Source organism: Hydra viridissima, unplaced genomic scaffold (genome assembly GCF_058129835.1).
Source record: "Hydra viridissima isolate aposymbiotic clone 2 unplaced genomic scaffold, HvirCarnegie_v1 scaffold_15, whole genome shotgun sequence".
Classification (NCBI taxonomy): domain Eukaryota; kingdom Metazoa; phylum Cnidaria; class Hydrozoa; order Anthoathecata; family Hydridae; genus Hydra; species Hydra viridissima.
The window spans coordinates 22,414-39,371 of NW_028324314.1; the positions used below are offsets into that span (position 1 = coordinate 22,414).

At 30.4% G+C, this 16,958-nt stretch overlaps 1 protein-coding gene and 1 long non-coding RNA gene across 6 annotated transcripts; one reads left to right on the forward strand and one right to left on the reverse strand.

Moving 5' to 3' along the window:
- Positions 1–5,048: 5,048 nt before the first annotated feature.
- On the reverse strand, positions 5,049–6,225 carry LOC149877996 (uncharacterized). 5 transcript variants are annotated; one of them, XR_016447637.1, is made up of 5 exons: positions 6,108–6,225; positions 5,835–5,896; positions 5,555–5,613; positions 5,329–5,397; positions 5,049–5,238 (listed from the first exon to the last, which is right to left on the reverse strand). It is a non-coding gene; the product is annotated as an uncharacterized LOC149877996 (long non-coding RNA). The 5 variants fall into 5 exon arrangements; XR_016447636.1 differs by having other exon boundaries at positions 5,832–5,896; XR_016447634.1 differs by lacking the exon at positions 5,835–5,896.
- A 3,853-nt stretch (positions 6,226–10,078) lies between these two features.
- LOC149877997 (uncharacterized) lies at positions 10,079–13,646 on the forward strand. Its single transcript, XM_090073043.1, has 4 exons — positions 10,079–10,428; positions 11,073–11,655; positions 12,136–12,303; positions 12,430–13,646. Exons 1-4 carry the CDS (start codon positions 10,265–10,267, stop codon positions 13,375–13,377), a joined length of 1,863 nt encoding a protein of 620 aa, XP_089929169.1. The 5' UTR covers positions 10,079–10,264; the 3' UTR covers positions 13,378–13,646.
- The last annotated feature ends 3,312 nt before the right edge of the window (positions 13,647–16,958 follow it).

Below are 16,958 nucleotides of genomic sequence, written 5' to 3' on the forward strand. Positions count from 1 at the left end.
ATGCAAATACCCTTGTTATGCAAATTTTTTGTTCCAATATATCTTTTTATCGCAAAAAGATATTTACATCAAACCTTGCAAGCTAATCAATAATGGTGCAAACAATGTTCTGAACTAAAAAAATGTTAATAAATCCAAAGTTTAAGTTTAATTTGCTCAATTACAATAACTCGCGTAATTTTCCACAAAAAGAAGTACAAAAATGCATGTAAAGATAAGTAAAAAAAATGAAATAATTATATTTTTTTAATTCAGAACACAAACTTCTATGTAAAAAATGAATCCTAAAAATTTCAATAATTTTGACAAAACAGATTTTAAGTTATTTAGGATCAAAGTTAAAAAAATGCGAATCTGAGGAAAACTCTTTAAAAGAATAAAAACTAATATAACCAATTACTTTAAAGTCTAAAAAGTTCCAGAAGCTCACATTTCACGTTCTGTAGCAATAATTTTATCATCAAAACCTTTTTTTATTGCTCTGAGCTTTTTTCTTCGTTTTTTTACAATGTCACTGGATTTTTTTTTAGAACTTTTTATGCGTCCTACATCTTATTTATGTAAGCCGTATATACAAAATTGACCAGGTTGCAAACCAAAGCTATGATAAACACTTAACAAACCATAACCACCTTCATTGAAGCATAGCACTTCAGATGATGCAGATATATCAATTAATAACTTTCCTACAAAAACCTCTTTGGGGCACCGTTTCCATATTAAACTATGCAAAGCTTCATCAACGTTTTGCGTTTCACCAGCAAGACAAGCTTCAAGTAAAGTATCATTGCCTAAATCTTTGTAACTAAAAATTTTTTTGATTTCATCTGCAATAGCAGCAGGAATTTTGCCTTTACTTTTATATAGACTATTTTTATTTTTAATGGTCGTCATATTTTATTTTTTTAGCTGGTGCTGATATGGTTTTGAGTGAATGTTACCATAAAACTTTCTTTTTCTAGCTTTTGACTTCAGTTTTCTGCTAGTTGAGCCCATTAAAAGTAAAAAACTTTGGTTTAATTCAATAATGAGAACATAACCTGATTTGCATTACATGCACCCAGTTAATTTATGGAAATACCGTGGTTGTGTTGCTTGGAAATGTGTCTTTAAGTCAAAACAAGAAGCTCTTTAGTTAATTCCATACTGAAAGAACACAAATATAGATAGGAAAGAAAATAAATTCAGGTATCACCCTAGTTGCTAAGACTGTTGCTGAGGAACTACAAAATTATTAAATATTCCAAATACTAAATTAGACAAATTTAGATGGTGTTTAATCTATTTTTGATCTTATTTTCAGAATCACCTAAGTCAAATTGACCAGAAAAATTTATAACTTAAATTTTGAAAATTTTGAATTTTTTGTGGTGTGTGCCACCTCAATTTTAGAAAAAATCAGAACTAGTGACAACAGAAAAACCTAATAAGAGAGATATCATTCTAATCTAAAAAAAACTAATTAAAACGTTTTTTCCTTACACAACACTCACTTACTCCAAAAGTTTTTTCTATTTCTCGTTTACTCTTACAACGGTATTTGGTTAAACCAATAATTTGCCACGCTTTTTCATTCTATTTTACCACAATATTGAGACTTAAGCTCAATATTTGACCAATTTTTTTATTACGGAATTTAAGAGTTTTCAAAAAGAGACTGACCGGAAGTTTATTTTGAAAAAATTCTATTAAATTTTATCGCTTAAACATTGTTGTCACTTACTTTTGCGTTATTTTTTATAAGAGTTCATAAAACTCAAAATATTTCCAATTCCGGTTATCACTCTTTGATTTTTTTTAAAACATAGCTCAACAAGCTTACTATATATTTCAAAAGAAATTTTGTAAAATCTTTTATAATTTTTGATTTTATGCGACTTTACCTTTACCGAAAGTTAAAAATTATTGACTGCGCATAAACTTTCTTGCACTACTGTATAAAAAATATTTATTCATAAAATTACCCATCCTCAAGAGGTAAAAGCAAAACTAGAACCATAAAGTGAGTTTTCGAAGCCGAAACAGACTGTCGAAAAACCTTTTATGAAGAGGTCACCAGTTTCTTGGGATATTTGTATTAAAAAAGATATTACAATAAAAGCTTGATAAACTAAAAACTTATCATTTGTTATTTCTTTAAAATTTGCTTTAAAACGAAAAATAGCTTTACGAAATGAGATTTTGTAGAACCACTTTTTGCAATTTATTTCAAATGGATCTAGTGTTTCGCTACCAGGCGCTTTCAGCGCTATAAGTACTTGTTTAAGATATGAAAAAAATAAGAATCCAGATGAGAGAAAAGATGTACTTACCTTAACAGCTACACAAATAAAAAAGATTGCAAAATCAATATATATTTCTTTAAATATTCTATTAAGAATAACTCTGATACTGATGAAGTTATAATATTATAATAGGTGATAAAAAGTATGAAGGTACTCAAGGTCTTTGGGAATTATGTATGATGAAAAAACTAAATGAAAAAAATATATTCTGATGACGATTATAAAAACTATTCAGAGATTATGAAAAGTACAAATGTACTAAAAAGAAATAACGAAAAAGTTGGTACAGCTCTTGGAGGAAACAGGAGTTATAAATGGAATAATATATTAAAACTCATTTGGAATGAATCTAAAACTAGTAAAAGTGTTGCAACCACAATGATCTTTTGATTCAAATAATTGATCCAAATGCATTACTAGATAGACTTGACTTGCTTTTAGCTAGTAAAAAAGCTGGTAACACAGGTCAAAAGTACTAAATTGTCTCAATATGTGATCAGTTGAAAAAAGCAACAACTCTTTGATACAAACTTTTACAAAAAAATAATGTTATCATTATAAAAATATGTTTATTAGCAAAAATTTTTGGTATAAAAGAAAGTATGCTTATGGAGGTGCTGGATTCTTTGATGGCATGTCAAGGATGCTAATTAGGATGTTTACAGGCAAGGAAAAAAATAAATTGCATATGCAGCTATGGTTGCTGGTAAAGTTTTTACTAAAAAAATTGGTAAAATGGCTTTAGAGGTTGGTTAGACAGCTGTAGCTGATGCAGGTACAAAACAAATTGATAAAGCTGCAGCTAACATATCCAAATTCATAACTTATATTGGAAAAACATGATGGACCTCGTGATGTGTCATTAAAAGCAACTGATATTTTACAAAAGCGTATAGGCCTTAAGACTGTTCTCTCATATATGCATAAAGATTGTCTAAAGCTGATGGTACTGATTAAGCTGCTATTAGTAACAATGGTTTAATGCATCTTTTTAGCAAAATATCAAGTATCAATCAGGAGCTGAAGAGATTGAATCTATAAACTATCCTGGTGGATGCGTATTTATGTTTTGCTCATCTAAATATACTAATGACTTTTCAGTAGTCTCACCGTTGTACAGAAGCTACTAAAAACTACAATAAAGCCTTCCGAAAAAACCCTCTGGTGGAATGATAGTACCAAGTATCCAGATCAAAAAAATGTAAAAGTTGAAATGGTCTAATATTAAAGTATAAACTTTATTCTATAACAAAAAATTCTGAAATGACAGCATACAAAGTGTTTACAATTTTACAGTAACTAAAACACTTCTTGTTAAATGTAACAAACAACATTGTGTACCTGGTGGCTAAAACAAAAGTTATTATCAGGAGATAAGTTATAAAAAAAGAGTTAAGTGTCCTTTTCTCTATGTAATCAGTGACGATACAAATTTAAAAGTTGCAACAAAAATATAAATTGTCATTTTAAATTTTACCCATCCCTACTGTTTTCATTTTAAATTTAATCTATCCCTCATGTTTCTTTTTAAATTTTACCCATCCCTACTGTTTTCATTTTAAATTTTACGCATCCTTACTGTTTCTTAAACTAGAAAATAGAAAAGAATTCTGGGAAAGGGAGTTTACAAATTTTGTCTTACGATCAACTTTTCTGATATAGACTCATTTTGCCGGTAAAACTTTTATCTTTTTTTTCTTGTATTAATCAACCAAAGTATGTTATTACATAAAAAACAGTATATCAACTTGCAAATGCAACGCTCAAAAGTTAACCACTTTTTGATGGTTGTTTAATGGTTACAAGAGAAACTCAATAGTTCTGTTGCGATTATAACAAATGGTTGAATTTTATCCAAGTGCGTATGGTTGCTTATTTAGTTGAAATGGATTAAGACTTTTTTTATTTTTTCATCCAATAATTTATCCATGTTTTATGATTGCTTACATGGTTACATTTAAGAAATTTGATTGTTTTGTTGCAATTACAATAAATGGAAAAAAATCACTATGTGTTTAAAGTTGAGTATATGGTCTGTTGTTTCGTCATTTTGCAACTGCATCTATAAAAAATTCAGACGTAATTAAATCAACTAATGATAAAAATAACTCTGGGGATGAGTTTTTTAACCCAGCTAGCACACATACGTTGGGCCAACGTCGGGCCGACGTCGAAAAATTGGTTGGCCGATGGTCGGTAACCGACGTTGGCTTAACGTCGATTTGGTAGTCGGCGCGACGTCGAAACCAACCGTTGGGCCAACGTTGGCCCAACGTCGGATTTCGACGTTGGGCGAGCGTCGCATTCTGACGTTGGCCCAACGTAATATTTTAATAATAATAATTACTAAAATATTACGTTAAATATAACTATTAATAGTTTTAATTTGTTTGCAAAATCATTGCTTTTGATTCAAAAGATGTGCACACCTTTTGAATCAATAGTTTTTGCAAACAAGTTAAAACTAATTCTTTAATTAGTAAACTATTTCTTTAACTAAGGTGGAACTATTTCTTTAGAGAAAACGCAGGTATTTCTTTAAATAAAGTGCAACTATTAATTTAAATAAAGCGCAACTATTTCTTCTAATGTTTGTTAAAATGTCCAAATAAGTTAAAATAAAATTTGGCGCTAAGAAACAAAAGTAAACATTGATGCTGATTAATGAACCAACTTTAATTTAATAATTACACAGAGAAAATCAAAATTTGTTATAATAATCATTATAATTAAGTTAAAATAATCATATAAATTATACACATATCTAAACATAATAATGTTCTTTCTAACTGCTTGGCATCCTAACGAATCTTGCATCTTTACTTCGCTTGAGAGCAACTACAACATTCGAATGCTCCTCGTTATACAGTTTGATAGTCTTTGATAATCTTTAATTTGATAATCTTTGATTTTGTATCTTTCATTTGATGAGCTTTAGGCATTGCCATAACTACTGTTAAAATTATAAGTATTATGTTATATAAATTTGTGTGAGTGTAAAATGCACATAAATAAAAACATAATAATTTTTTTTATGTATTACCTGCACAAAAATGGTGAAAAAACATAAGGTTCATTTGTTGATATTGCATTCATTTTTTCAAGTCATGGTCTATACAGAAAATTTTCGAATAACAGAATCAGTATTTCACTGCAATAATTAGAGACAACAAGCTTCAAAACTCTACTATAAAATTACTAAAAGAATTCCAATTACCATTAAAATGCCACAAATATATATAATTAATACACTACCAAATAATTGTTACCTTCTCCCTCTTTAACAGCTGCCAAATGAATTAAAAAATAAACGCCCCTTTAAACATAACTGAAAAAAAGAACAATTTAAACAAAAGCTTCATTTAGTAAATAATTATAAATGTCAAAAAATAATAATGAAACAATAAATAATAAAAACATAAAATACAAAAACTATACAGAAACAAGAAGTTATATAATATATTATAACTTTAGAACATTTTAATAACATACAATTATAATGCAGATAAGAATTATAATACAGGAATGAGGTACACGTATATTTACCACCAATATCTTATCTTCGTAAAACACATGCATTTACTAACATCTTTGTAAAACAAAACCATCTACTAAAAATATGTTATCTTTGTTAAACACATGGATTTACTAATAAATAAATATTTAACATTAATGCTGATCAAAGAAGCATCTTTAACTTTGTAACACAGAGAAAAATCAAAATTTGTTGTAACAATAATTATAATTATATTAAAATACTTGTACAAATTATACACATATTCAAACATAATAATGTTAATTCTAACAGCTTAGCATTCTTACAAATCTTGCATATTGATTTCGCTTGAGAGCAACTTTAACATTTGAATGCTCCTCATTATACAACTTTATATAAACATTTGAACTTGCATCTTTCATTTGATGAGCTTTAGACATAACTACTGTTGAAATTATAGGTAATAGGTTATATATATTTGTGTTTGTAGATAACAGTAACATAATTTACATATTTTTATATTCAATAAATAATCTATATCAAAGTAAAAATCTATATTTGAAGTAAAAAAGTAGTTAATGACAAACACATGCAAAAAATATTTAGTTCATACAAATAAAATGCATATAAAACATAATAAAATAATTTTTTCAATCTACCTGCATAAACATGGCAAAAAAATGTGATTTAAAAAATACTAATCAGTACATTTGTTGGCATTGCATTCATTTTGTAGAATACCACAAATGCATATAACAAAATGCAACACTAAATTGGTAACACTTATTAAGTATTACCAAATAATGAACTTCTAAAGACTTAAGTGGTTAATAACTATTTAGACTGTATAGACTGAATAGTTATTAACTACTTAAGTCTTTAGTAATTAATAACTCTTTAATTGTATGTATCATACTATATGACACTGACTGTATCATATTTTATGATACAGACTGTATCATACAGTGTTTGACATGCAGTAGTTGTCTATATAGTATAGACAGTGTTATGCTTTTTATGTACTACATACATTATGTTTATGTACTACATACACTATTATTTATAATGTGTGTACTACATGCATTAGTACTGTATGTGGTACATACATTATTAATTAGATATTATTTAACTAGATAAATTAACTAGATAAAACTGAGGGATGATACAATTAACTACATTGTAGTTGATTGTATCATACATCAGTTTTAAAAATCCTACAGCTTGTATCAATAACATTATGACATAATGTTGTTGTTACAAACTACATGACTTTTAAAAGTAATCCATGATATCATGCAAATTAATCGTATATACGATTAATTTATGTGTATGTACAGTACATACATTTTTAATGTATGTAGTACATACAAGAGTAAAACAAGAGTTTATTTAACTTTAGTTTATAATGTCATTAAAAACTAAAAACATTATAAGCATTATAATTTATATATAATGACATTATAAACATTATAATTATACATAATGACATTATAAACATTATAATTTAATTAAACAAACTCTTGTTTTAAAGAAAAATTAAAAACTGCATCTTAATAGATATAAAAATTAGCATGTTTGTATTTATTTTTTTAATGATTTGATATTAAATTCGAAATTACTCAATACTCAATTACTACGAAATTATTATAAAATCATGAAATTCAAAGCAATAAAATACTCTAATAAAAAGTTGCGCCACACAGCTTTTAAAAATGGACGAAAACTTTTTTAACGCTAAACCCGGTATCACACTATACGCATTTAAAAATAGTCGTATATCGACGTTGGCCCGACGTTGGTCCAACGTCAGCGCGAAGTTAATAAAATTGGCCAACGCTTCCAACGTTGGCCCAACGTCGGCCCAACGTATGTGTGCTAGCTGGGAAGGTTGGTCTATGGTCAAAAAATGGGGTAAGCCAGCACCGTGTTTTTTTGCTTCTCGCTCTATATAAATTCCTATCCTTTATCTTCATTAAAAGCAAAACAATGAAATCTCAAAAATGCAAAATGTTGAAATATAGCTCATTATAGTAAGTAATTTATTCTAGCTTGTCGTAATCATTGTATTTTAACTTTACGTTTCTAGTATTCGTTCCTAAATGGTTAGCAATTAGCAACCTAACAAGTATCTAACTTGAATAAATTTTGCTCTATCAAGATTAAAGTAAAATTTTTCAATCTTCTCTTTTTCTTCAAAATCTAAATAAGAAAGCCACTCATCGATATTTATTACTTTTTTGCTGTATTTAAATATATTTTTACTGTATTTATATTTTTGCTAAAGTAAGCTCTTGTTTCCATAATACCCTTGCTTTTCTTATCTACTATTATTAAAAATAGACACCTTTGAAAAGCTTGATAGAAAAAATACCAAAGAAAGTAAAAATACTAAATTAGAATTTATGACTAATTTCCCTGCCATTAATTCAGATATGAACCATGCTATTGAGTAGACGATAGTTCGTCTGACTTTTTTTTCCCGTGAACTTTGGGAAGTCAGACGAGAAAACTTTGGTTATTTAAAAAAATGAATAATGGCGAAATATAATAACGTTTTGCAGGTTTAAGGACGGGGGTAATGTAACATCGCTGAGAGCTTTTAAAGCTTCTTTTTCGTAATCCTTCAAAAGTTTAATAAGAAATAAATCACAAACTTTTTTAAAAGCATACTTTAAATTATCTTTTTCTTTTGTTATACTGCTGCTGAATAGCACTGATAATTTAGTTAACTAAATTTTGGCGCAACTTGAGATTAACCCCCCGAAACTTTACGATATTTTATTAAGATCAAAGAAAAGCCGCAGGAACATATTTGTTCCGGTAGATGAAAAATTGCATTAGCGCAAAAACCAAAGTTTTCTCGTCTGACTTCCCAAAGTTCACGGGAAAAAATAGTCAGACGAATTATCGTCTAGCTATTGAGGTGATTTGCATGTTAACACTCATAATTTTTCCCTTTTTTTTACTGACACTGTTACTAGATAAGTTAAGAAAATCTAAACTAGTTAAAGGAAAGAATAGATAAAACATTATTTTTGTTATTCATGTAACGTAAATATAGTCCAATCCTAACTGTTGAATTTCTATTTCAGCTGTAATTAGGTTCAGCAACAACAACATCTCTTAACTATTAACCCTAACTTTTTTTGTATTTTATAGTTAATATATATTTTATTGGTAATGGTTGAATTAAATACATATTTACCGTCAAAAATATCGTCAATACTACAAAAAGCCTCCCTTTTAGACTAGGTTCATAATTTTAGTTATAAGCTAAATGCAAGGACTGAATCAATAGGATAGAGCCCGTTTAAAAAGTAGACAGATAGCTCTGCGCCTGCGATAAGCATGCGCAGATATAATGTTAAGTTTCCATTAGGTAGGTGAAATCTATCGTTAAATACTTAGACCATTAAAAACTATAGACCCGGCCTAAGCTCAATAATTGTAATCTTCAAGTGAAGCCAAAAAAAAAAATTGACGCATGACGTCAGTTTGTGGCAAAAACTTTTTTAGATGATAAGTTTGCTCTTGCATTTGCATTTTATTTTTTGATTATCATCAACTATGGTGCATTTTTGCTGTGCATATAACTACACAGAAAGACATAAAGCCGGGGCAGATATATCATTTTACGGGTAAGAGTTTATTTAAAAAAAAAAAAAAATTAATATGACTACTATGATGTTATTTATCTATTGATTATTTAATATGACTAAATATTATCATATTTATTATTATATAGAAAAATTATATATATATATATATATATATATATATATATATATATATATATCAAAGGTGGGCGCTTCCGATAAAAGTTCCGATAATTGATAATCGATAATTATCGGATTAAGAAAAAATTATCGATTATCGGACTAACCTAACTATCGGACTAAATTATCGGACCGACTCAAAACTATCGGACTAAATTATCGGACAGACTCAAAACTATCTGACTTCTATTTTTTAAAATGTTCATATATTTAATATTTTGCATTTCAAAGTTGGGGTATTTTTCACGAAAAAGACGACATTTATACAGCCTTCCGCGGCATTCTTGGACAGGTGGCGCGTAATTTGAACAATTTATAATAGTAACTCCGCTCTCGCTGGGTCCTTGCTGCATTCATTTCATCGTTCTGAGTATCACCAGAAGAGTCTGAGTGTCTCTGTGCTTTTAACAGCAGTTAAGTCTGCTATTATTAAAATGGACAGATTTTTTATCTCTTCTACAAGGCGGCCTTCTAGCGCCATGAGCCTAAGTGATGAAGAGCAAATCTGTGAAGGCACTACCAGCCGGGAAGTCAGCCCGTTAACACATGAAAATGTCGCTTCTTTAGCCAGGACTGACATATCCAGTCAGGGGGACAACCAGATTGCCCATAACAGCGGAACCAGCAGGACCAGCTTGTCCGAGCCCCTGCCCTTTGTCTTACAGTACATCAAATCCTACTTTGGACAAGACAAAGGCAGTTTGAAGATGAAGTGCAAGGCCACAATGTGCAACAAGGAGATCAGCTACGCAGCATCCTCTTACAACAACCTCAAGGTCCACTACAAAACACAGCACCCTCTGGATTATCCGGCCTTCGTTGCTGCCCTGAGCGCTGGCTCCAAGCGTGGCAGACACTCTTCTCGAGCAAGGCATATTTAATTTTAATAGTTACAGGTTTCTTTAGTATAATATCTCCAGTATTAATGTATCTGATGTATAATATCTTCCGTATACAGGTATCTGTTGTATAATATCTTCAGTATACAGGTATCTGTTGTAAAATATCTTCAGGATACAGGTATCTGTTGTAAAATATCTTCAGTATACAGTTATCTGTTGTGTTGTATAATAACTTCAGTACACAGGTATCTGTTCAACAGATACCTGTGTACTGAAGTTATTATTCAACAAATACCTGTATACTGAAGATATTTTACAACAGATACCTGTATACTAAAGATATTTTACAACAGATGCCTGTGTACTGAAGTTATTATACAACAGATACCTGTATACAGAACATATTTTACAACAGATTCTGTTGTAAAATATGTTAAATGTTATATGATAAAAAACTTTTATCAGCAACTTCAGATGTTTTATGTTACAGAATTTCCCATATAATATGAAAAGGGAACAATTTTTTTCTGTACATGTTTGTAAAAAGGTTAGATTAAGAGCTGGATCCTTAACTTCGGATATGGATCTATATCAAAAAGTTTCAGATCTGTAACACTGATAGTAAGAAAGTCTCTTTAAATAGGTTTTTTGTAAATTTTTTCTTTTTTTTCAGTGACACTTCAGAAGGCGGGGTCTTTCCTCCTGCGAAGAAACAAAACAGCATCGAGTACGCTTTGAAAGAGAAACTTGACCAGAAAAAGGCCCTTAATCTCTACTATAACTTCTTCATCAAAGACATTGTGCCCGCTCACCTGACAGACTCTCCTGCCTTGAGGGATTTTTTGAAACTGCTGAATCCAAACTTCATTGTCCCTTCCAGGAGGAAGCTCAGCAGGGACATAGCCGTGAGAGGAGAGGAGGCCAAATGCATCCTGACCAATCTCCTGGCAAAAGTCAGCTATGTGGCGACCACAGCAGACAGCTGGAGCGCCCACAACAGGGCCTTTATTGGAATGACAGTGCATTATATCGACCCTGTCAACCTCGACAGAAAAAATGCTATCCTGGGCATAAAGGAGATAAAAGTCCAGCAAACTGGTGCCTACCTCGCCAGGGTCATGCTCGACCTGCACCAGGAGTTCGGCATCTCCACTAAGGTCATCAGCACAACAACTGACAATGGTGCTAACTATGTTGCCGCCTGCAAGATCCTGCTGGGTGGAGATGCAGAGGAGGGTGAAGAGGAGTTTGAAGAGGTAGGCTAATCGTTATTGTAAAAAAAAAAAATTCAATGATTTAATATTAAAGTTTCACTTTTGCTTATTGAACAGCCCAGATTGAGTAAGAAATGTTGCTAAAATGAAAAGATTTAATCAATTAAAATTTGATTAATATTGGAATTATTTTAAGACAGGAATCTATATATTTGATAAAAAACCATACCCCCCCCTTCCCCTTTGTGAACTTTTTTCCCCTTTTATATTTAAAAAAATATATATTTGTGTATGGTTCTGGGACCATATTCCCCCTGCACCCGGGGTATTTCCCAACATATAGACCCCTGATTCAAGAAGAGCTCATCCAATAAGAAATTTATTTGAATGTGGATTTCATCCATTCTTTTCTTTTTGAAAGAAATAGATTAGTTTAAACTATTTTAAATGTTGTTATTACCATACATATTAGTAATTATTACCTTATTATTTATTTATTTTCTAATTCACTAATGAATTCAGGAGGATTGTGACCCTGACCTTGACTCTGATGAGGCTGTTGTCATGACCATCTTGGTGGAGGACCTCCTCGAGGAGTGGATGGATGATGAGGTCTGCAAAGAGCTGCCCAAGCACCGCCGCAGTGCAGCCCACACAGTCAACTTGATGGCAACATCAGACATTAGCAAGGTAATTTTTTACACTTAAGTTTTAATAGAATATTTTAAGTTAAGTTAAGTATTATTTAATTATTTGTAACTAACTCTAACTTGTCAATTTTTAAACGTAGTTTTAAATGTTAATATAATTTCTAAGGTGCCAGGCTGGAAATATGGTGGGAGGGCTCCCTTCACTAAGACAGATGGGAAGGCACAGGCATTGTGGAATTGTCAGAACAGGAGGACAGTGGCGGCCAATCAGATCAAGGAGGCCATCGGTAAAAAGCTTCAGACACCAGGGGTGACACGCTGGAACTCATACTACGATTCCTGTGCTGCTCTGCTTGAGGTGCTGGAGGACCGAGATATGATGGAAAAGCTGAATGCTGTAATGCTTAAGCAAAGCTTGCCTTATTTGTACAGTACTGATAAGGACCTGCTCGCTCAGTACTGCAAGATAATGAAACCGGTTGCAACATGCCTGGACACCCTGCAGTCTGAAGTGAATGCCTATATGGGCATTCTCCTGCCTACTATTAAGCTGATGAAGGACCAAGTAGCAGGCTTGAGGAGGGATAACAGCATTGTTGAGGGGCAGGCGTTGATAACATACCTGCTGGAGAACCCTCAAAATCCACGTGTGGCCTTGAAGGGGAGGTTTGAGAAGATGTTTGAGGATAAGGACCTTCTAGTGGCCACTGCCCTCCACCCCCATTTCAAGCTAAGTGTGATTGGGTATCTTAACCCAGCCTTGAAAGGTGACATCAAGAGGCAAATCGTCAGACAGATGGTGATCAGGGCCAGCCCTGGAGAAGAGACTGGTGGAGAGACTGGCCAGATGCAGAAAGAAGATGAGGAGGACCCCTTCAAGTACATGAGGGATGACGACGATCTGTTGGCAAGAAAGGGTGTCCTTGAGGAGGACATTGAAAAAGCTTACGATGAGTGGAACAGAATCAGAGTGAACAGTAAACTACGTGTCTCTTATGACCAGTTCCCCCTGCTCCACAGAGTTGCCTGGTTGGATATGTTCCTCAAGTACAACACCCCCTCCCCTCCTCCGCAGCTGTGGAGAGGCTGTTCAGTAGTGGTTCAGATATCTTGAGGCCTAAGCGGTCGAACCTGACAGCCGACAACTTTGAAAAACTTGTTTTTATCAAGGGTAACCTTCCCTTGCTTTCTTAAAATAAACTTTTTGTACGTTTTCTTTTTACAACTTTCTAAAATTTGTTGGAAAAATTACCATTCTCTTTTTTGTCGAAATTTTCTAATGCAAAAATTTTTGTGGTTATTCTTTTTATATGCTGGACAGCAATTTTTCTATATACCACCATGGCATACTGCTTTGGGTGACAAGATAAACTATAACATGCATTTAGTTATTTATGTTTTTGATATTTTGAGATAATTATGATCGGAACATGCATTTTGGAGGTCAACATGTTAAAAAAAAACCTCAGAGGAAATTTTTTTATTCTGGAATTTTTTAACATTAATACACAAGATCTTTTAAGGGAAGAGATAATTTCATCAATTAATTTTTTTAAGTAAGATTATCGGACTTAAATTATCGGACTTAAAATTATCGGACTGGTCTTTTTTTTGAACTATCGGACTATCGGACTATCGATTATCGGATTAAGAAAATAAACTATCGGACTATCGATTATCGGATTAAGAAAAAATTATCGGGTGCCCACCTTTGATATATATATATATATATATATATATATATATATATATATATATATATATATATATATATATATATATATATATATATATATAGTAAGCTATAAATATGATGAGCTATTTATTTTTCATCCTAATTTATAATGAATGATTAATAGATTATTATATACATGATAAATGTTTATCTTTTATTAAATTATGATGAAAGATAAATGGCTTATCATATTTATACATAGTAGTCATATTAAGTCATATTGTTATGTCATAATAATAATTTTTGTTGCCCACTATTACTATTATTAACGACTCAATGGTATTTTTATTTTGGATTTCTGCAATTTTGGCCAATATTGATTTATCCTAGCATATGTTTTGATTTATGCTAATATTTATTTAAAATGTTTTAATATTTTTATATAAATATTATTTGTTGTTTGAAACTTAAAAGTTCTTTTTTCTTGATAAGAAAGTAAACATAATACTATATAGAATATATCATAGTTTAGAGCCACATCCATTATGTTTGCCATTATATTGCTAAATGTTATTACTAATATGTTGCTATAAACCATTATATTGCTAAATGTTACTTTTTGATAAACATGCAAAAAAGTTTTATTTTTTTATTTATTAATTATATTTTATGTCACAGATTTCCAAAAGATTTATTGTTACGAAATAAATGTATTGCTGTCATGCGTAGAGAAAACTTTATTCCAACAAAAAGTTCAAAAATTTGTTCTAAGCATTTTACACCAGATTCATATGTTGTTAGCGGTTGGAGTTCAAAAAAGCAACTTAAAAAGGAAGCTATACCAAGTGTTTTTAATTTTCCAAGTAGTTTGGTGAAGAAAATTAAACCTAGAAAACCTCCAGCAAAAAGAAAAAGCACAAGTGAGAGTGAAATTAATATTAAAACAATAAAAGATGATACTTCATTTGAAACTACCCTGGAAACAGCCTCCTTAGACAGAGCTAAAAGACAGAGCTGCAATACCTTTAGGAACTTAAAAAAAACAACCTTAGAACCTCCTCTAAAAAGGAGAAAATGTTACCTAAATGTTTTTAAAAAACACCGGTCTTTTAATCTAGCATTAAAAATAATTTCAAAGCAAGAAAAAAAAATTAAAATTTTGCAAACACGAAATCGGCAACTTCACAAAAGAGTATCTAACTTACAATCTTTAATTAAACATTTGAAGGAAATGCAAATAATTGATGAAGAATCCTCCCTTAAGCTTTCTGTAAGTGATATTTACTAAATATATAAAGTAAAAATCTATGTGAACTTTCCATTCAAACTTTTTAATTAGGTATAGGTAATAATTTCTTAGATATTTTAAAGTTATTTAATTTTTTGTAGGACACAATGCCTGCTTCTACAAAAATTGTTTTTAAACAATTACTAAAATCCAAATGCACTAAAGAATATCCAATGGAGTTGAAAAGCTTTGCTCTTACCCTAAATTTTTATTCTCCTAGAGCTTATTCATATGTCAGAAAAACATTTACAAAATTGTTTCCTCATCCAAGAACACTTCAAAAATGGTATCAAAAAGTCACATGTGAACCTGGATTTCATTTAATTAAGGTCTTAAAACTGAAAGTAGCAGAACTAAAAGAAAAAGGAAAATCATGGATCTGCTCATTAATGATTGATGAAATGGCAATTCATAAAAAAATAGAATGGGATGGTGAAAAGTTTTCAGGGTAGGTTGTGTTAATACAGTTATATATAAGTACAATTATATATGTACACAATAGTGGAAAGTTTGTGTTTGTTTAATCAAAAAAAATTTAGTTATAATTTTAGGTATGTTGATATTGGTTCTGAACTTCAAAGCGATTCTGAAGTTGAAGCAAAAGAAGCAATTGTGTTTTTGATTAACAGCTTAAATAATGCGTGGAAGCTACCAATTGGCTACTTTTTAATTAATGGAATCTCAGGAGTTCAAAAAAGTAACTTAGTAAAAATGTGTTTAAAAATATTAGAAGAAGCTGGCGTTACTATAACAAGTTTAACTTTTGATGGTGCTTCGGCAAATATAAGTATGGCTAATCATCTTGGAGCTGATTTATCAGTTAACTCTACTTGTACATACTTTCCACATCCAGCTACAATGAAACCAATTTTTATTTTCATGGATCCTCCGCACATCTTAAAACTTATAAGAAATACATTAGGTATGGATTTAAAAAAAAACAAGAAAGCAATGCACAGTATATTCCAATATTTTGCTAAAGAATCAAACACTTATTATCACTCTTAGTAGTAACAGAGAGTCAAGAATGAAAATATTGAAGCTATCATAATTTTTGTGAATTTTTAGTTTTACATTTTTTTAATTTTCTTGTTACACTTTTAATCCTTTTTTTTTTTAAAAGCCTTTTAGCTCAATATATATTTGGAGTATATATATATATATATATATATATATATATATATATATATATATATATATATATATATATATATATATATATATATATATATATATATATATATATATATATATATATACACATACATACATACATACATACATACATACATACATACATACATACATACATACATAGATACATACATACATACATACATACATACATACATACATACATACATACATACATACATAAAAAGATTGTTTTTGTTGGATGGATTTTTTGTTGATCATTTTCATCACTACATTTAAGTTTTTAGTTATCCATGCTTTTTGTTAATTACAGAATTGTATTTAAAGAAAATAATTACCAACAGGTTTATTTTTGTTTATGTTTTTAGTCTTCAAATAGAGAAAAAATCAATATATCCTTGAATAACCCAAAAGTTTCTTGAAAAATCCTGGAAATTTCCTGGAATTTAAAATTTACTTTTAGCTGGCCACCCTGCATATAGAAAAATGCAAGTTGTTTTTATTACATTTCTTACATATACTGGTGTAAGAAAATGTACACAGTTTAAAAATGGCTTGTTAAAGGTAATAGATAATT